Source organism: Chelmon rostratus, chromosome 5 (genome assembly GCF_017976325.1).
Source record: "Chelmon rostratus isolate fCheRos1 chromosome 5, fCheRos1.pri, whole genome shotgun sequence".
Lineage (NCBI taxonomy): Eukaryota > Metazoa > Chordata > Actinopteri > Chaetodontiformes > Chaetodontidae > Chelmon > Chelmon rostratus.
In genome coordinates this window covers 22,062,678-22,083,914 of record NC_055662.1, presented here as the reverse complement: position 1 = coordinate 22,083,914, position 21,237 = coordinate 22,062,678, and the positions used below count along the sequence as shown (strand labels likewise).

At 41.2% G+C, this 21,237-nt stretch overlaps 2 protein-coding genes across 5 annotated transcripts; both read right to left on the bottom strand.

The window, feature by feature from the left end:
- Nucleotides 1–369: 369 nt before the first annotated feature.
- On the bottom strand, nucleotides 370–7,035 carry LOC121606790 (acyl-CoA dehydrogenase family member 11-like). 3 transcript variants are annotated; one of them, XM_041937330.1, is made up of 15 exons: nucleotides 6,996–7,035; nucleotides 5,457–5,742; nucleotides 4,900–5,123; nucleotides 4,683–4,782; nucleotides 4,167–4,284; nucleotides 3,802–3,944; nucleotides 3,565–3,717; nucleotides 2,571–2,665; nucleotides 2,379–2,478; nucleotides 2,150–2,290; nucleotides 1,976–2,068; nucleotides 1,790–1,897; nucleotides 1,519–1,690; nucleotides 593–659; nucleotides 370–509 (listed from the first exon to the last, which is right to left on the bottom strand). In XM_041937330.1, the coding sequence occupies exons 2-15, from the start codon at nucleotides 5,730–5,732 to the stop codon at nucleotides 395–397; spliced, it is 1,905 nt and encodes a 634-aa protein (XP_041793264.1). In that variant the 5' UTR covers nucleotides 5,733–5,742; nucleotides 6,996–7,035; the 3' UTR covers nucleotides 370–394. The 3 variants fall into 3 exon arrangements, with proteins under 3 accessions (XP_041793264.1, XP_041793266.1, XP_041793265.1); XM_041937332.1 differs by lacking the exon at nucleotides 6,996–7,035 and adding an exon at nucleotides 6,895–6,915; XM_041937331.1 differs by lacking the exon at nucleotides 6,996–7,035 and adding an exon at nucleotides 6,641–6,689.
- Nucleotides 7,036–7,373: 338 nt separating this feature from the next.
- Nucleotides 7,374–21,200, bottom strand: morc2 (MORC family CW-type zinc finger 2). Of its 2 annotated transcripts, XM_041936848.1 has the most exons (28): nucleotides 21,060–21,200; nucleotides 20,363–20,520; nucleotides 16,615–16,668; nucleotides 16,435–16,469; nucleotides 16,276–16,344; nucleotides 16,060–16,150; nucleotides 15,866–15,974; nucleotides 15,164–15,323; nucleotides 14,887–14,998; nucleotides 14,452–14,577; nucleotides 14,287–14,366; nucleotides 14,107–14,189; nucleotides 13,729–13,814; nucleotides 13,449–13,589; nucleotides 13,207–13,361; nucleotides 12,507–12,635; nucleotides 12,313–12,418; nucleotides 12,022–12,154; nucleotides 11,855–11,938; nucleotides 11,281–11,526; nucleotides 10,920–11,168; nucleotides 10,000–10,119; nucleotides 9,615–9,672; nucleotides 9,360–9,498; nucleotides 9,092–9,259; nucleotides 8,864–8,957; nucleotides 8,451–8,639; nucleotides 7,374–8,307 (listed from the first exon to the last, which is right to left on the bottom strand). In XM_041936848.1, exons 2-28 carry the CDS (start codon nucleotides 20,428–20,430, stop codon nucleotides 8,239–8,241), a joined length of 3,153 nt encoding a protein of 1,050 aa, XP_041792782.1. In that variant the 5' UTR covers nucleotides 20,431–20,520; nucleotides 21,060–21,200; the 3' UTR covers nucleotides 7,374–8,238. The 2 variants fall into 2 exon arrangements, with proteins under 2 accessions (XP_041792782.1, XP_041792783.1); XM_041936849.1 differs by lacking the exon at nucleotides 10,000–10,119.
- Nucleotides 21,201–21,237: the final 37 nt, after the last annotated feature.

Genomic DNA, 21,237 nt, shown 5'->3' with positions numbered 1-21,237 from the left:
CGGTGATCTGTCAACGTGAAAAGCTTGGGGTTGTGTTTTATCTATCCACTTCACACTAAAATTAATTTGTATACTGCAAAAATTGTGAATCTAGAATTCCATATTAATTGCAGACAAAAATATATGTTGCTGATATTCAACACGAAGAAGTAAATGTCAAAAACACGACATCACATAAATGATGCACACAGAAAGGTATACATTATGTTAGCAACATTTTAAGTTCCAGTTGCTGTGCTTGTAAAATAGTGGGTTTTATTTTCTTTCTAAAATGGTCTCAGTCATCTACAAAATAATAATAAAAAAATAACGAGTAACGAGATCTGCCCCAGAATTAAAGAGAGACACAATGATGGCAGATCAAGTGACAGTCTCATCTGTTATCCGTGAACATTCAGTCCTGGATCCGCTGGTCATACACCAGAGCAGCATCGAGTGGTGGAGTGCTGGGATCATAGCAGCCTCTCGCCTGTTTAGTCGCCACAGGACATAAATCGTGCTCACACCACCTGTTAAAGGAAAATAAAAACATATTTGATGAATGAATGTTACATTTTTAACCTGAAAGAAGAGGGGTTTTTTTTTGTTTTACCTGAGAGCTGCAAAGGTGTCGGATGGAGAGGCTCCTTTCCAACAAGCATGGGCAATGAGGAGGGCAGCTGTTAAAATACAATTATTTAAAGGGGAACTCCACCACTTTTACAACATCAAAGTCTGTTTGCAGGTCTTGCAAAGTACTACAGTAAAAAAATAAAGTTTAAATCCTTTTGTGGCTCCAGAGGTTAATGTGAACAGTCTGGTTAATTGCCTCAAGTGATGTCTTACCAGACCTTCATGGCCTGCTCTCTGCTTTAGGCTAGCAACTCAAGGCTACATTAGCTGCTGCTAAGAATAACACAGGAATCTCGGTCATGTCTAGATGGTAACCCTAGATTTGCGAAACTTTTGCAATATTTGTATGCGTTGTTTCTTCATATTGTGAAGCGGCTCACATGTGGGAAAAGTTTGCGTCACTGTTTATGTCCCATGTGACCAACCATAAGTCAACAGTGACTTATTTTAACAATGATCGACTTGTTCCTAAACCTAACCAAGTACTTTTGGTGCCTAAACCTCATCAAAATGAGACTGGAACTGAAAATAACAAGTCTAAAAATAAAACAACACTGACTTTTGGTTTCACGTGGGACACAAATCCTGGTCTCCTTGGTAAAAGTCCCGTGTTTGACGCACTCATCCACCACAACTTCTTCCCAAATGTGCAAATGCGAGAGTTTCGCAAATCTAGAGTGACCCAATAGACACAACCACAAATCTCTGACCGAACTGTCGGTGGCAGGGTTGCATTGTGGGTAATGTAGGCACCAGGTTTTGACAAGCAAGAAGAATGTGTGGAAAAAAGAAAGATATCTCTTGTGCTGCTGCATTGATTTCTACTTATGTTATTTTTTTGTATTATTTTGTGTTTTGGTGTATTCTTTTCAGGGAGAGGAGTGTGTGAGTGACTGTGGTACCTACCTGTGTAGGTGCGAGCCAGGCTGTATGCCAGGTCTCTGGCTGCTAGCTCCAGGTAGCCAGGTGCTCTGGTAGCCGCTACCTGAACAAAGTCCTCCAGTTCAGAGAGTGCGCCATCCACTGCTTTCACTGCTGGAGCCAATGAAGAAACACCTGATGCACTTGCAAGCAGGGACTACAAGGACAATGAAACAAGTGCACGTCACATTCCTGTTCAACTCTGTTGTAGATTAGTTACTGAACTTGTTTGGCGGGATCATTCCCAACCCAATACCTTGGCATGGGTGAAGTAAGCATGAAGAACCAGTCCTGAGCTACGAGCCACACAGCGCAGCACATCCAGAGACAGGACATTTGTGGTACCTTCCCAAATACTCAACACCTGAGAAGCAAAGTGACAAGTGAGCTTGAAAATTGCAAAAGCTGTAAAATACTGTTGATTTTTGTGAATTGGCCTCACCTGTGCGTCGCGAAGTAGTCCAGGCAACCCGGTATCCTCAATGTAGCCCTGTCCGCCGAAGCTTTCCAAACCCTCCGACACCACAGCCACCGCCTGAGACAAAACAAAACAGGGATGTTAAAGGTCGGTATCAGAACAGCGACATGAAAGTTTATCACATTACAAGCTGTGCACCTGCTTCCCAGTGTACAGTTTAACCACAGGAGTGAGCAGACGTAGCAGGTTTGTATCAAGCTGGCTCGCCATGCCACTTTCCTCTCGACCCAACAGACGACACACATCCATCACCAGAAGAAATGCTCCACGAGTCTCCACCTGTCCATGTCAGAGGGAAGCATGAGTGAGGCACGATGGGAAACACTGTACAGAGTTTGTGGAGTTTGTTCACCCCCTGCCAGCTTACCTCCATCCTAGCAAGAGTCTGTATGTGCAGTGGGTGGTCTTTAAGAAGCTTTCCAAAGGCAGTGCGGCGAGTGGCGTAGTCACGAGCTAACTGGACCACCCTGTGAAATGCACACAATATTAATCAACCATTAATAGCATGTTTTCAGAAATGAGTGCAGGATGCAGTGCAGTAGTACGAGTCTTATCCTGCCTTCTCATTGCAGCTGCTGCAGACACACTGTTGTGGATCCGGGTTATAGTTAGCATGTTAGCTATAGAGGCCACACCTCTCCCTTCCTCTGAGAGCTGTAAATGTAAAGAAGGAATAAAGATGTGAAGGATTCTGATTCATTTTATGTCAATCAGTTGGCCACAATGAAAAGGCTTTTCAACTGTGTCTTGTTTCCATAATGTGTGGTGTTGTACTTCCAAATAAAAACAGGTGTAATAGAGCATGATGCCATAGAAGCTGCCTCAAATTTTTCAAAAGTTTATCTTGGATGATTTCCAGCCTGTCACAGTGATTACACTGCAGCCACTGGGTGGCAGCTGGTGTCCTGGGGATTCAGAATGAACAGGGCCTGTGTCCCAAATCCATATTATAGCCCTGATTCAACCCTGACCCAAAATGTTTTACAATGACGAGTAATATGCATGTTGTATAGAACTAGTTTGTAGTATGGATTTGGGACACATAAAAAGGAGTATGCCTATGATAAATGAAGACAAAAAAGCAGCTCTCAAGTGCTTTTAGCTCATTGTTTTGGTTTGCTGGTCAGTCTGGCAGTCAGTCTCTCAACAGTATGCTACCTGCCCAGCTGCTAAATATAGTGAGGCAAAGATACCCAAACAGTTGGTAGGTAAAAATAGAGGTACCATGCAAGTTGCTTTGTGTATTTGCTAACAAATGAACAATAAGAGTCTTAAGATGACACAGAAAATCAAGGCTTAGTCTTGGTCTACTTCTACCCTTCTAGCAGTCAACAGCTTTTTGTTATAGATGATTTGCTAACAAGATCATTGTGAATGTTCCACTTGGTGTTATGACACCAAAAATGTTCTGCTCATTCCCACAGCACAAAGCTTTAGTATAAACAACATGAGATGAGTCTAACCCAGTGTGGTTTGCTGCAACACAGACATAGACCAGAGGAGGAACCTGCAGTTTATCATTACTGTAATAACTTAGTTACTGTGTAACTGACCCTGTGTGCTGGCAGGCCGTCAAGCAGTAGCTCAGCAGTCGGCATCTGTCTTGTGCCCAGCTTGTCCTTCAGTCTCTGAACCTCTATCCCCTTCAGCCGACCATCCTCATCTCTACTCACCTCTGCGTAGAACAAAGACAAACCCCTGCTACCCTGTGGGTGGGACACAAGCACACATAAAGTGCAATGAAATCACTCTGTGGATGAGTGATGGCTGAAGTTAGAGGAGTGAGGTACCGGTGTGGTTGCTCCTGTTCTGTCCTGCACTCTGGCCAGTGTGAGAGTCATGTCAGCGTCTGTAGCAGAGGTGAACCACTTGAAGCCGTGAAGTTTGTAGGAACCATCCGCCTGGGGAACAGCCACTGTCTCTGTGCCACTGGCTGAGGAAATGCAAGACAGGGAGAAGCACCTCATGATGCATTACAGTCAAAACGGCAAGCATGTGAGTATTTCAACAAATTTCCTTCACAGATAACTCAAGTAACAACAATGAAGTATCACTGGGACATACGTGGATAGAATAACATGTAAAAGCATTTCAATAAAATAGTTTTTCTTTATGTGCTGGTTCATGGAAGACAACTGTAAGTGTCACTACTGACCCACGTCTGATCCTCCCTGTCGTTCTGTCATCCACTGTCCAGACGTCCAGAAACGTTCAGGCTGACGGGAGGTTAAACGACTGTAGGCGTCATCTACAGGCCACGAAACACCTATAGACTTCAAGTACACAGCCAGAAAATCAGCAGCTGTTCCATAATCAGATTTCTCCCCTAGCTGCTATTATATGCCATATATCTAAACTAAAGCTGGCATTTTAATGTGTAAGTGATATATGATGCTGCAGATTGGACAGTTCAGTGACAAGATCACAGAGCAGTTCTTTCCTCACAGTGAATACATTTTGGATTGAATTTTGGATATAGCTGCAATGAAGGATATTTCTCTTCATCCTGCTGCATTGTTACCACATTACTGTCTTGGTCACACACTTGTGTGTATGAAATAACACAAAAAACAGGCCTCATGTTTACATTACCTCCAAGAAATCTGGGTTACTGCAGAAAATCAACAACAGTTGGTCTTACTTGGTCAGATAATTTGTTCTTCTGACAAACCTGTATGACTTTAGCAGCTCCATCAGTCATAGCCAGAGGACAGGTGTAGAGACCAGAGGAAGGAGAGAAGATGTACAACTTGCTCATTTGGTACACACGACTGGAACACACACATGACTTCTCTTAGTTTCTCATTTAGAACAACTTATCTTATTAGAAACTGTGAAAAAAGTGAGGTATATCGAAACTGAAAAAGCAAGTGCAACAGTCTCCTAACCTCCACTCTCCAAATGACCTCTCATAGCCAATGGCAACCAGTCCTTCCTGCGCAGACAGGTCTTTCATACGCTTCCAGGCCGGAGAGGTCACGATGTGGTCCACTCTGCGACCCCAGGGGTCAAAGTGCACCAACTGTGGAGGAGCAACCTCACACTCTCTGCCCCACCTGTCTACCTCATTGGCCACGCGCTCTCCAAATGCACATAAGTCTGAGAAAGCAGCCTGTAAACAAGTATATAGACATACATTCACCTGATCTTGTTTGCCTGGCAACACAGATCCTGTACAGCTGTCTGCTCAAGTTTTGATTTAGAAAATTGGCTATTTGATGATGTGGCAGCAAAACTGAGGGAAAACATACATCAGACATGTAACTGATGTTCTAATTAATTAATTAGAAAAATATATATTTGCAAAGCATTTTCCCAATAACCTTTTGACCCTGCTTTGCATATGCACAACTATTTTGTTGTAGCGCATAAATACCAAAAGGCAGAGTCTTAGCTCATTTCAGTATAGTATATTTCCAACAGCAGCTAAAGGCTCCCCCCTCACCTCCTGAGGCAGGTGTCTCCTCAGGTATCCTCTGAGCAAGGCATCCTCTAGAAATGGGTTCTTCAGCACTGGCCTTTCCTGGAAGAAAGATCCTATCTTGGCTCCGGAGAACGGCAGGAAGCCTGCTGCCTCCCAGAGTTGCTCTTCATCAGATCTTGCGCCCGGCTCAACAGCACTGGCTGATCTGACGTGGACGAGCTGACGAGGAACACCACGCAACACCCTGCCGCAGCCTCCAGCTATGCGGCGGTTCAGGAGGGCTGAACGCACTGACATGGCTCAAGACCTGCAGAGAGAAGACAACGAGTGGCCCCGAGATGAAGCATTCAACTGTGCGAAGGCAGGAGAGAAAGATTTATGGTTTCATTCATTCAGCAATTTACAGAATTATCTAAAATCCATAATAATTTATTGCTTAACAGACATATCATCTGATGTTGTTATATTTTTGTGGATTTTTAGAGCTTCTCTCTCTTTCATCTACATGTCTTGTATTTGGCTTCATGGAGAAACACATAATGCTTAAACATAAATGAGCACAGCAACCTCACACATCTCAGGTTTCAGTTTTTAGCCAAATTTTGCTTCACTCTTTTATTAGAAATGTCACAAAAACATACTGTACCACATTCAATCATTAAATCACTTCATCCATCACTCATAGATGATGCTTTAGGATTTATAAGTATATGATAAACAATGACAATACTTAAACCACTAGAAAACACTGTCTGAAAGCCACAGACAACATGTAGCTCTACATTCCTGTTTGCATTTTATTTGTTAGCCAGCGTTATACTCTCTAATTTTTTGGTCAGAGCTCCAGCACTCCTGACTGTTACTTTATCTTGTGAAATCATATTTTTGTGCTAAAATTCACGCAAAATACATCTTTATGTGCAGGCAGCTAACACACCTGCACATACTGTATTTACTTGATAACTTCTCTGGTCCTCTGTATAATTTAAAACATGGAAAATAAGGCAGAAAACTTTTATTCATATGCTTTGAGTGATATCAAATGCCTGTCTATCAAATGAAAGCATATTTTCATATCTAGTTAACATTTTTAAGATGTCCAACATTATTAAAGTGAGGCAGCTCGGTAAGCTAACGTTAATGTCCAGCAATATTAAACTGAGGTAGCTCGGTAAGCTAACGTTAATGTCCAGACTCTGGCTCACCAAAGTGGGCCAAAGTTCATTCCATTCCGCTGTCCTGTTTGTGAAGATATTATCTTCCCATTTGGATCAGTAACGACGTTTTACTTAATCTAATTATTGTCTAATGGTCAATTAGCAACAAGTTGCCAGCTCAACTGTTAGCCTAGCCCCTCTTCTTCAAACTGCGGTTTGTTGTTCACCGTCCAGTCCGAAGCGACCTGGGCTCTGCGACAACCACGAAAGTTTTTTTCCACATCAGTTTTCTTTGCAATCACCTGAAGCCAGTTTATATTGAGACCTGCTTTGATTACACTGACGCCTCTGCATGTCAAGCTTATAAATTTGATGGACGGAGGAGAAACCCCAGCAGTCTTACCTTGCGTTAGCCCAGTGTTTACACTCACCACAGACGGGACCTCTCGCCTTCAAAGTAAAGGCAGCGTCCTACTTACATAAAAACATCTCCACGAAGTGGTAGATAGCTTTGATTCAGTTTTCTTACACTGTAAGAGATCTCTTTCTCCCAGCATTGGAAATTTACCAAAAAATAAACTTAAAAATAATCTTATTCAAGAAAGACACTGTTAGTCTGAATAATCCATTTAAGACTGCCAACACAGTACAATAATATATAATACATTGATTTCAACTTTTACTTAAGATGCTATCTAAAATGCAAATTTCTCGCAAACCAATATTTTGTTATTTAGCATTTACAAACGCATCAAGATAGCAGACACACATTCACCAAAGGTGTTGCTGAACCTGTTTTATTGTTCTAAGTAAAGATTTGTCCAAAATACAGAACAAAAAGACAGAAAGCATGCACCGTTTAATAAAACATTTCCATGACATCTTAAAAATCTTTTGAAAAGGAAGGACACAGGGATTGAGTATTTATGAACACACAACTTTTGCATTTAAATGCATTTTTTTTCCTTTCAAAAATAAACACAGGAACAGTTATAGCTTAAATTCAGGAGGGATATATGGGAATAATCATACTGATAAAACCCAGTAAGTAGTCTCTGTTTGTGGGTGTGATGCACCACCCAACCATAAAATATTAACCTGGTTTGATCTAATACCGGAATGGAAGAAGGTAATGGGCAACACTGACGCGTTTTTAATGTAGAAAAATAATAGTTATACAGGTTGCAGTGCCGAGCGCCGCCAACAAATGTAGTCTGCAGTTTGCCACAGCATTAGTTCACTATATAAAGGGAGAATAAATTGTATTAAACCTATGCAGGCTAATTGAGAGGTCAATCAGAACAGGATGGCTTAAACATAGATTAACATATATAAGCAGGTATATAAAAAAGATTTAAGAGAAAACCACAAGCCATAAGGCTACCAACAATGTAGAAACACCAGAGAACCTGCCCAAACTCAAAGAACGCACTGGGGCCGACTTAATGCTAGAACAATCAAAACCAAAGATCAAACTTATGACAATCTGATTTAATAGTGGAGGGACCAACATAATATCCCCAAATATTCACAGCCAACTCTGCACATAATCACGAGCCCTTGGGGAGCCGTCAGCAAGTAATGGCTGCCAGACTGTTTATGTTGATGTCCTCTTCTCTCTTTTGTATTTCTCTTTTCTGTCTTCTTTAGTCACCCTTGGTTAGGAGGTCCTCTATGTAGGCATCAAGCTCATCATCTGTGTTTATGTCAATGTCCTAAAAGTGTAAAAAAGCAACTTTACCAACTGCCCAATTTTTACAGATACAATTACATGGCAAATATTCCATCTGACAGGCAGGTAAGAGGGAGGGGTATGTTTTGAATGATCAATAAGTACAGACAACGTGGTAAGTCTTACCTCTTGTACTTTTTGCAGGAGAGCCACAATGTTTGTTCGCAGTTTCTGTAACTTCTCGTCTGCCTCCTTCAGTTTGACCTCAGTGCTGTTGCTCTTCTCTTCCACAGCTTTGGCGCGGGCATCAGCTCTGTTCTGGTACGAGTTACACAATGACTGGAGACCTGATTCATACTGCTGGAAATACTCTTTCTAAACAGAGGGGGAAAAAGCCATTAATGCTCAATACTCTGGACAAGACACCGCAATACTAAGAACAAGTGAAATAGTATTTCAAGGTGTAGTACTGCTGGACACAATCCCTTTCCCGCTCCGTTCTCTAAACATTTTATCGCTTTCAGTGGAAAACAAAATTTTTCTTAGATTCAATTCCAGCCAAAGGATAGATCTATTAGGTCACGTATTATGGATATTACCAAAGGAAAGGCCACCAATTCCTCAGCCGTCATGCTGTTAACATCGTCCTTTGGAATCCGAAAAGCAGGAGGGAAGAAGTAACGCAGCATTGTCCTGGAAACACAAACAGCAGTGAACACACCACAAAGAGTGAGAGTTAAATGACGAACGATCATGAAGAACGTGCCCTGGCTCTCATAAGATAGAAAGTGTGTGTTAACAACACTAGTTCATTGTAATCAGCTCACCTCAACATGGTGACGAGACTATCAGTCACCTCTCGGCTGGTTCCTGGTTGAGTAGTGTCTGGCTCCATAGGTGCCGGCCCCTTCTCCGTCTCCTGTTGGGTGTCAGGTGTCTGAGAGATTGGAGATGGCGGCCGCATCAACCGGACTTCATCACTACCCTTAAACACCCTTCAAAGACACAATTATAAGTACAGGATATTCATTATCTTGCATTGCAACAAATATGCCCTGAATACATCAAATGACCAACACAGACACAGTGTCTTACCATCTGTCTTTAGGTGTGGATCGAGGTACATAGTCAAACTTCACTTTCCAGCGAACACTCTGTTTATTTGCCTCCACAGCAATGACTTTGCCCGTGTACCACTCCTTGTTGACACGTACTTCAACCAGCAGACCCTTATCTGTTGAAAATAAACACAATTACATAAACAGAGGTAGAACTTCCTCGTAGCTTTTAGAGCTTTCGTTTTCCAGTTCTGTGTGTTATATGTTCATGCAGAGCAGTTCGTCGTCTCACCTTTCTGAGCATTTTTAGTGTCCTGCTCTGGTTCCTGCTGTGGCGACTTCTCAGATGCCTGCGAAAACAAAACAATTACCATCACTGCAGTCAGAGAAACATTGTTTACTGAAAAGATGGTTAAAAGTAATTATTTGCATTCTTGTTAATGTAAGAAGTGAAAGTCCCACAGTGACCTCAGGCATTGTGTGAGAATGGCATGCTTGATTGCAGAGAGTTAGAGAATAATATGACAACTTCAGTTTCAGAGGATGATTGTTAGACAAGAGAATGATCCGACAGTACACCCAGAAAGACTTAGTTGTCAAGATCGTTAGAGGCCGTGAGAGCAGATGCAGCTCAGCTATGTTTGAGGGTATTAGAGAGAGGGGCCAAGTAAAGCTACCTTTGCTTTAGCTCCATGCGGTTGCATGGTAATGGATTTTTGGACAGAGGTTGGTGTGGTTGCTGTCTGTCGTGTAGGAGTAGAAACCTCCTTCTTCTCAGGCTGTGAATGTGTGTTAACCTGCAAAGTCAACAGCAGAGGGGCTCTGATTGGAGGCTCAGTAACCAACTTAGCCATCCAGGAATGCCTGCATTTACTTCTTCTCTTCTCTATATATACAGCTTCCTGTAGGAAGCTAATTAGGCAGTGCTTGCTGCAGTTCAGCTCAAAGTCTCCTGATGAATACATTTGTCGAAGAAAACTCAAAAGTATCTAATCAGAAAATATTTTCACTGATCAGCAACATGGCAAATAAACAAAAACACTCTAAAAAGAAAGGGTAGTTACAGCCTATATATGCACACATGGAGCAGCATATGCCTTTTATAAATGTACTTAAGTTGCTGTTATTTTATGTTCAGATACTAATAAAGAACAGGCCAGAATGTGAATGACCTTTTCCACGCATTAGCTGTTAGGTTTAAGTTGTGTCGGACACTTTAACTGTAATGCATGAAGACATTTCTGTCTCCTATCGTTCACTTTTGTTCCTTTCATTTACGCATTTCATAGAAATTAATCACTTGTGGGAGACGAGTGGTGATGACGGAGACAAGGCAACAAGCAGCAGAAGAGACAGCAGCACACGCCATCACAGCACAGTCCTCACAGCATGTTGCACAATTCACCACACGACCCCACTGGCTGATGGAACACTTGCATGGTTTACGCAGCACTGCTAATGCTGCCAGTTTTATTTTATATGTGTATATTTTGCAGTATTGATATATTATAAGATGTTCCATTAAAAATTTGAGCCTCTATGTTTCCGACCTGATGCGACAGAAAGTAGTAACTTGTTAACTGTGTTGTGTGTTTACCTCGTCTAATTTGCTACGTTTGGGAGGTGTGGCTTTCTCTATCGCTTTCCCACGGCTACCAACTGCTGCAGCCATCTTGGATTTCTTTGTCTGCCGCTTTTCCTCTTCACCCTCCTCCTCGCTGTCCTCTTCCTCCTCCTCCTCCTCTTCTTCCTCCTCCTCCTCCTCCTCCTCACTGTCCTCCTGCTCTATGATTCTCTTGCGTTGTCCAGCAGCTGCAGGTTTGGTTGATGATGATTTGGCAGATGTCTGTGTAAGAAGACAGATCAGTACTTATAACCATACTAAACACTTAAACCAACAAAATGTCGATTGGCACTTCGTGGTATTAGTGGTATGCTTTCTAAGACCTGTAACGCACCCGTGAGTTGCGGCTGGGTGGGGGTGTTTTGGCAGTAGCTTTGGATACAGGCTTTGCTGCAGGTGGAGGAGGCTTTGCTGCAGCTCTGGACCTGGATGGTTCGACTCTTGGTGGCGGAGGGGCAGGTGTTCGGGTGGGGCGCTGAGAGGCTGCACGGGATGGCGGGGCACTCGGGGCATTTTTGAGGTGAGCTGGGAGCGGTGGTGAGCGGGGGCGTGCTGTGGACCTTTCAGAGGACCTAGTTGCCTGAACCAACATATGAAAAGGAGACAACAAACAAACATTTCAGTGAGTGAATGAAAAAGAGATCTCCACCAACAGCAGGGTTACAGCAGCTACTCTCTGCTTCATCTGTTGAGAAGTCATAATGAACAAAACAGGGAAGTACAGGAACTAGTTTGTCTGTATTGAACGGCTGGTGCAGCACAATCAATGCTTCCTAGTGATATAAGGGGTATAAACTATAGAAAAAAATAAGTACATTAAAAGATGCTAAGTAAAAATAAATAATAGGATAAACTGGAGCTTCAAAGTTAATGAAACTACAAGAAGCACAGTACGGGGGAGTTTGTACCTGAGAGGAGCTCTCTGTTGGTTTCATGCTGACCTCCAGTGGAAGCTTCTTGACATCTGCTGCAGATTTGATGGTGCTGGTTTTCTGATGGGCATCATAAAAGTAATTTATTATGCCTTGATGTACACAAACAGTGAATGACTGAAGGGGAGAGAAGGATGAGGTACCTGCAAAGCCTCAAGTTTCTCCTGCTGCTGTTTGATTTTCTCTGCCAGCTCTTTCTGTTTGTCTTCAGCTGTCTGCTTGTCTTTCTTCAGAACACCACATGGCAAATTCTGTTTCTGCTCAGGAGCGTCACACCTGAAAAGACAAAATACACACTATGTATAGCATGTTGAAACAGAACAGGCATAGTGACAAAATTGGCATGCAGTAACTTTGTTAAATAAACAATTCAACTAATACTATTGTATGAATTACAACTTTAAAGACATCTTATGCAACGTTTCTGTGTGTACCTGTCCTGGCTGCTGTCAGGGTTCATGAGACACACCCAACTGTCTGGGTAGCGTTTGTCCACAGCGTCCATCTGGAATGGCAGCGTTCTCCACTTCAAACATTTATCTGAAAATAAAGAGCAAAATTAGATTCAGTGTACATTTGTTGAGATACAGTATGTGTGTGAATGTGTGTGTATGAATATGCAACTTACCACACTGAATAGTAAGTGGTATCTCCATGGCGCGACGTCTCTTGTATCTCGACTCTGATGACGGAGGTGCAGACCAGCTGGCAGACAGATATCCAAACTCATCCCAGAACTTCACTATGCCTTTCTGAGCTGCAAAACACACACACACAGACATACAGACACACACACACAGACAGTCAGCATTTCATGCAGCAGCAAAGTAATCACTTTTGTATGTATTCCTTCCTTCCTAACAAGCTTATCTAAAGCTAATGCTGCATTTCTATAATGTGGAGATACACGCACTGTGCTCTACCATGAGAAAATAAGATCACTGACTGTGATGTCAGGATGGCATGAGTTTAAAATTCAATGTATTACTCAAAAGGACGATAAAATGTGTTTACCATCTTGATGTGTTGGAGGGTTTGAGGTTTGTATAAACTGTAGTAATAAACTGTAGCCACTCTTTTAACAGGCACTCAGTATTTCAGTTAAAATCCAAAACTTGAAACCATTTTTTAAATAAAATGCTGTCATATTACCTGATTATATCTTACTGACAGAAAATAGCTTCAACTTGTAACATTTTCTAGCAACAGGAGCAGTGTGATGTGAATCCCTTGACACTGACATTTGACAACTTGTAAGGCTTAATGTTCTTTTTCTTCCCACTGCACAGGTCAGTTGTGGAAAAAAACAGCAATTCAGAAAAACTCACCAATATTACTGTCCTTCCAGTACTGAGCTAAATGTTCCCCCATGGATTTGAGTAAGTGTCGATACTCCTTAGCATCTGCAAAGTCCTGTTTGTTGTGAGTAGGCTCTAGAACTAAATATGGGACATCCACTACTCCAACCACACCTCCACAGGCCCTAAAACACACAGATCACAAAACTGTGAAACATTTCTTAATCATTCAAGCACTGTGACTTTCACATCTCCATATGCAAATTACTCACATGCCTCCCTCCAGCTGGGGCCCTGTCTTTTCGTACAACTTGATGAGGCGAGAGCAGTTATACACAAACATCCCATCCAGGTCCCTCTGATCGATGTTTACTCCAAATATAAAATTCAACTCCTTGGGCTCCTTTAATGCTCTGAGGAACAGGAAAGTGATAATAAGCATTCTGTTGATAAAACTTACAAACAATTTTGCTCTGTCAAAAATCTAACATTGAGGTATTTTTTTTTTAATTATGAATAGGAGGAAAGGTTTTAATATTTTGTTTATCATACTTCTGTTTAGCTTCAAGAACCCTTTTCTTCATGTCAGCATCCCGTTGAAGCATCATGGCTGAATCTTGAACCTTTCTCAGGATTGCCTTGAGGAAGAGAGGGTAAAGGGAGACAACAGTTGAGAGATTTTAACAACCTTAAGATTAGCATATACTGCACACGTTCGAAATGTTGTTTAATTCAAACTTCTTCTGTACAAGTAAACCATTTGCAATGTAAAGCCAAAGCTTGCGATTTCTGTGCTCACACTGTACGGTCAAAAAAACTGGGTCAGAGACGTGATCAAATCGTACAGTGTATGCCCAGCTTTACCTTAAATTGTGTGCTAGTTTCATCTTAAAAGCTTGTTTACATGACAGAATATCGACTTTGTCTTACCCGTGAATCTTTTGACAGGTCCTCTCCTAATCTGCCCTCCAAAGCTATGCGCTTACTGTCTGCCTCTCGGGCTTTCTCTTCAGCTGAAATAAATGATACAATTTATAATGGATGAGAGTGAGGGAGTCACAACATGAAAGCAACAGGTTAATAACATCAGTCATTTTACCACCGACTCACCAATCTTCGCAAGGTGATCTGCTTTCTTCACTTCTTGCTCAGCACGAGTTTTGAAACGAGTCGATGAGTACTTATAAACTCTATAAACAAAACAAGAATGCTAATTAGTGTCTTGTCACAGGAATACAGCATTACACACACAGTGTAAGTGTGTTATTATATTACCTTGGTTTGTATAAACAGCAGGACAGTCTCTTGGTCCTGACTTTATGTCCCTGGATAAAAATCCTCATGCGTGGGTCGATGTACAAAACAGCAGCGTACGCCCTGAACGACCTCCTCTCTGGCTTCCTGAGAGGGAGAATCACGGGACTCAGTATTCACAACATTTCTGATCAATACACTCAACATCAAACATCTATTTTATTGCTTCCTTTCACCTGCCCAGGGACTGCAGATGGAAATTAGCTTGTAGCTAAATCTGGTACAAAGCATCTTTTCTGCTTTTTGAGATGAAGGCATTTTGTACACAGATCCTGATAGAAATAAATTCAACAAACTAAACAACTAACATTAATGTACAAAATGTAATTTATTTCTGTGGGGGGTAGTGATTGCATGGTTAAATGGAATTATCTAAACTGACTATACATCACTTACACTCCTTCAGCATGCATCCCAGCCATCAGTATGTCCTGGTGATCTGTCTCTACATCCAGCTCCGGCTCTCTGTTGTCCATCAGCTTCAGATTATAAATGATCACAAGAGTACCTTTTAACAAAATACAACACAAACATAAGCATCACAATCAATATCAACCATTTAGTTCTCCAACTCTAAACTTATTGAAAAGAAGGACAATCCTTACAGAGATCATCTTTACTTCAAATCACAAAATCAATTTCTTTACATGGAGACATACACTCATATGCTTACCACTGCTACTTTCTATTTTGTTGAACTGCTCCATCAGCTGTTGTTCATTTTTAAAAGGTGAGTATTTGAAGATAAGCTCTGTCTCTATGGCGTACTTCTCTGGGTCAGTGGTCAGCGGCTCCTTGGTCTTCAGATCCCAGGAGGGGAGGGGAACTATCACCTGGAGAGGGAGGATCAACATCCTAATGTAAGCAAGTCGAACAAAATAAAACAGAGAGCCAAATGCATCTCATCAGCAGCAACCTTATTCATACATATTAAAGAAGAGGCAAAGTAGATTTCAAAAGATTTCACCAACAAGTAATGGCATAATATACTTGTTTAGAGACTGGGTAACTGGATGAGGAAGAAATCTAGTTTTAACACCTTCTCGGCAGTGTGGGTAAGAAAATGTATGATCATATAACAATGAACATTAACATGCACTTTTTCTGATTACAATAAAGTCTCTCAACTACAAAAAACAAGAAGACAACAACTGGCGCTGCTTGTAAAAAGTGTATAAAAATTGCAACAGGTAATTATCTCTTCGAGCCAGCACAGGTTAAATAATACAGAACACTAAACCAAACAGGTTTAGCAGCAGCCTCATAACCCATTGGCAAGCCCCTAGTTAATCATTTAAAAACTTCATCAACTAGGCACAATTAACAATCAAGTTACTTGTTCCCATCCTTAATAACAATGGCCAATGACTCTGACCTCATCCAGTCCCTCCTCCTCATGGAAAGTTCTTGACAGGAAAAGGCAAGTCAGCGTGTTGCCCTTTTTTGTGAACAAGATGAAGTCTTTCCCAATACGCATAGATCCGCTGTGAAAACAAAAACATTTTTGTATGTGAAATTATTAACACTTGTGGACTAAATGCAGAATGTCATAATGGGTGAAGGTCTTACGATTTCAGTCCATTTCCATACTGTCCGATCTGAGTGGACTCAGGAGACCGTTTGCTTGACTTCCCAAACTGAATCACATGGGTTGCCTCATCTGATAGAAGAAATTAGTTTAGCAACATGTTTCATACACAAAATACATATATCACACACAGCACCATTAATGATAAAATAAAAACTAGCTACAAGAGATTTCTCTGATAATGAAGTTGCACTTACTAGGGTCCATTCCAATACCATCATCCAGAAAACAGAGCATGTAGCCGCCCCGCAGCTCTGGTCTTTTTTCTGTCAGCAAAACAGAAAGGTGTAAGAGTCGTGTTAGGAACAATGAAAGAATGTGTCTGTTTCAGTGTTTGAAGTTATTCTGAAGTGTACCTGTGTAGATGTCTATTCGTGTGGCATTGGCATCTCTGTGAAAAAAAAGAGCATAATAAAGAGCATAAATCAACTTTGCAAGTTTCTACTTAGTGTAAGACAGATATCAGGCTAATATAAACTTTCCAGGCTGCGTAATTTGTGAACAATTATAAGCTCTGTTGCAATCATTATGGGTACCTTGAATTATCCACAAGCTCTGCCAAGGCTCCAAATAAGAACTCATGGGTTGTCCTGAAAACAGAGCACTGATTTTGTTAATTCAATACACTTGATTATTAAAAGGGATTTAACTTGAGTTAAAAGGGCAAGATGCTCAGGGAAAGATGGTGTATAAAAGATACTTGTTGACAGGATCTGAACTCCATATTAATATTCTGAGTGGGGTTGTTATTTGGTTATACAACCAGGATTTACGCAGAATGATATGTTTGGGCCATTGTTCATATTATTATGAAGTATGGTATAACAGTGTTTTTCTAACACATGGTTAATCATTTACTCCATCAAGCTCCATCAAGTAAATGCCCACCACAAGCCACTGGGTACATGGTTAAAAGTAGCACTAATTGTTTTAGTCCTACTCTTGTGGTTAAACCACTCCTGGACCTGTGCGTAATCCCTTAGCAGTGGATTTAGAAATGAGTCCCGGTGGTGATCATGTGTTTCTAAATGTGTTGACATGGTGCGCCACTAAATACTCAAACATGGACTAAGTTGTTCAGTCAGACTATGTCCCAAGAAAATATGTAGGTCTAGTTGTTCTGTAGCAATGTTAAGATAAGGAAACTTGGTTCCATCTTCACTTCACTTCACTTCAGAGACTGCAGTGCACAGACAGCAATGCAACTGCTTTTTAAATCCATGACAGCGAATGTAATGACTCACAAGAAGTGTGACTTCTAGCATTCACCACTTTTCTCTGTTTGTCTTTTCATACCAACCATGACTGCTGTTCAGTGAATTTCGTGTTGTCAGACAAAATTCAAATTGGCACCCACAACATTTACAGTCATTTAAAGTCCAAATATATCACTGACTCAAATGCTTGTGTCAAATTTAATGCACTGATATAAGGTGTAATGGATGGCAGAATTCCTGCACAAATGGTTTTTGATTCACCCTTCAATTCAGAACTCAGGTCTTTAGTGATCCGGGACTATATGACACTCTTGTCTGTTGTTAAGCATCCAACTCCGTGGTGTTTCACAAACTATTTGTCTTTAACAATGATGTGGTGTCAAACTGTCGAAAATAATAAAAAGCATTGTTTTTCCAATGTTTTTCTCCAAAACGTTTATAGGGTCGCTGGAGGCCTGAGGAGTGAAAAGAGTGCTACATTTCATGTTTGCGGTGTTAGAAGTTAGGACCAAAGAAGGAATCTCATAGTTGCATCAACTGCCTCAACCTTGCTGCCAACAACATGCAAGCAGTTTTCCTGGCCCACTTGGGAAGCCAGAACATGTCACAAGCAATACACTTTCCTGGGGTACAAGCCAAGTCTCTTAAATTGCATCCACATTTCCCTCACTTGTGTATTAATAATAATAATAATACATTTGTTAAAAGCACCTTTCAGGACACTCAAGGACACTTCACATCACAAGGAATATCAAACAACAATACGATAAAACACAATAAAATAAAATAAAGAAGTGAGAAAACAAATTAGTGTAAAATCAGACTGACCAGTTTACCTCCAGTAGGATAAGTGATTCTAAACAGGTGTGTTTTGAGTGTGCATTTAAAACGGGAAAATGAATCAATGTTTTTAATTTCGGGTGGTAATGAGTTCCAGAGCCGGAGAGCAGAGCGGCTGAATGCTCTGCTCCCCATTGTGGTGTGACAGGTGGAAGGGACAGACAAGTTGATAGCAGAGGAGGATCTGAGGGAGCGAGAGGGGGTGTGGACATGGAGGAGAGCTGACAGATAAGGAGGGGCGAGGTTATGAATGGCCTTGAATGTTACCAGGAGGATTTTGAAATCTATGTGAAATTTATTTATTTTCTGTTGTCTTAGTCTCTCCCACAGAGGATGCATGCAGAAACATGAGGAAGCGCAATATGTTTTTAGAGAAATGCAACGTCCTTTCCTCCAAAGCATCATGTGTTTCTGATGACAGCTGTAGAGACTTTCTACTGGCAGAATGGGTTTATATCATTTATTCATTATTTGCATCTGTACTTAATACTACTTCAATTAATGTTCTGTGTGAAATCATTATTTAATAACCCAGAATATGATTATAGTGTGAACACTGGAAATCATGTATTAGGCTAAATGTGTAATGGTAATTGGAATTATGTAACCCACATCAAACCCCACGCTCATCAGCCTCACATGTGACAGAATGGAAATGACGATAAATGATGTAAAAAGTGTTTCTTGCTGACTGACAGGCCCCCCAAGGATGTGTGCTGAGCCCCCTCCTCTTCACTCTGAGTGTGTGCACACACACACATACATACATACATACACACACACACACCCTGGACTCTGAAATGCCGCCCCCCACACCACACACAAACACACACGCACACACATACACACCCTGGACTCTACAAACTCTCTCACTGGTGTGAACTCCTCCGCTCAGGAAACAACACAAGGACACTTTAATCACCACCAGACGATAAGCTAACTTCTTTCTTTTTGCACTACCACATTCTCTTAATGTGTCATTGTTTAGATTGTACAGTTTTTATTTTTTTCTTTTTAATATATGTCTTGTCACAGGGATTTGAGAGGAACGCAATTTCGATTCTCTGTTTGTCGTGTACATACTGCAGAATTGACAATAAAGCTGATTTGACTTGACTTTGACTTTGACAGACTCTCCTACTGACCTCAAGTTTGAGTGAGGAGCGAGGAAATATCAAATAAGAGACTTGGGATGTAAACATGGAAATCCTTGGCCTTCAGCTGTTGTGGCCGTGGCTGGAGAAAATAAAAGGCACCACAACTTCCAAAAGCTGATGAGTAATCGAAAGGTCTGGTTGGTCCAGAAACACAACAGCTTCAGCTGAGGAACTCCCACAAAACTGCTGGAGACGCTACATCCATCCATTCACACTTGACCACGAAACAGCGGAGTGGTGCATGCAGTATGCACAACCATGTTGCAATGGCCACAGGAATATGGCTGATTTGTGATTACTGTGCTGAATAATTTGGTAGGTTAGGTCAGGCAGCTTGGTAGGTGCAAGCCTATGCTAAATTTGTGAGACAGTACAATATAAACATGAAATATATGCTGATATATTAATGAATGAAAAGAAAATCTGTAAACTATAAATGACTGTGAAAATTGTCATGCTTTTCCACGTGTTAATAAAATGTTCTGAAAACTTTACAATATGATTTCAATTTATCTCTTAATCTGTGTTATATAAGTACAAAGGGGGAATGCAAAAATGTTTGACAAAACAACCATGCATATAAGGATTTAATGTGCAGGAGTAATTGATGTGTTCCATACTCCACATTATACACACTTTAAAAGTAGAGTGTAGTAAATTATGTTACATGTATTGCATAACAAAACGGTAAATGATCTAATTCTGACTTCAGAGACTATTTTTGATGGAAGGCAAAATCGTATCAAAATATACACATTATGAAATGAGAAAATATTTTCATCTTCTTTGAACATGTGATTAGGATGAAAACCTGATCATCTGTTCAACCTTTAGGGTTATCTTAAGGATATCTGCTTTGTTCAGGCATATCTGTACAAACATTAATGTAGGGGATTGATCTGCTGTGACCTTTCCAGCCATCTGTGGGCATTGCAAAAAGGTTTATATGGATGAGCTGGTGCAATATGTTAAATCTATGTATAGTTGGTGGTCTTTCATATTATTTATTCTTATTATGTGCAGTATCAACTTCGTAAGCACATGTTAATGACCAGCAAGCCTGTACTTACGAATTTGTGTGCAGGTACTCAAAGGTAAGCTGAGCCCTGCTCAGGTTGCTGTAGTTGGAGTAGGCCATGACCACACACAATTATTTCCCGTTTCTTTGCTGCTGTCTGTCTGCTGTTTGTCTTCGTCCTGCCCAATCGACCTCTACAACGCTTTCATCCTGAAGAGGGGAAAAAAATACTTGGTCAGAGGTCTTGTATAACGTTCCTGACCCACTAAGTTCCGTACTGCCTGAACTGTCACCATGGAAATCATCTGACATCAACTGATGTTGACGTTTTACAACATGCCACAGGGAGACAAGGCAACACCCACGCCTTACTGAAAAGCCTCCCCCCATATGAGGGGTACCACGTGGGAGGCCTGTTTAGGATTAAAAGCAAAGTGCGATTTTGGGGAAGGTGTTAGCAATAAGATACTAACATGTATGTATTCACGAAAAAATCAGTTATAGGTATAGCTAGGGTTCTGTGGAGTAAGGCCAATTCTTATTTAGTCACGAGTGTGTGATAGAAGCATTTCAGCCGTTACACAGCAACAGTTACAAACGTTTCATGTTAGGCTAACATCTGTAGCTAGCGGATATTAGCGTCTTCTACAGTGTTTATAATGTAGCATTACCAGTAGCTAGCTAGCTTCACACTAGAAACATGTAGCTGACGTCAGCCGCGTCAAGTAATTTTCACCGACTTTGCAGACCTTTTCATATGACGGCGACTTTGGAGTGGCTTCGTGCTAGTGTAACAATCCGTCCAAGGAGGAATAAGTACTTTCGTTTCCTTTTTCCTGACAGAAAACAATCCGCCAGGCCGCGAAGAATCCAACCAGTTCGACGTTGGTTGTTTCCCTCTGCTCTGCAGAAATCCCACCTCTATTT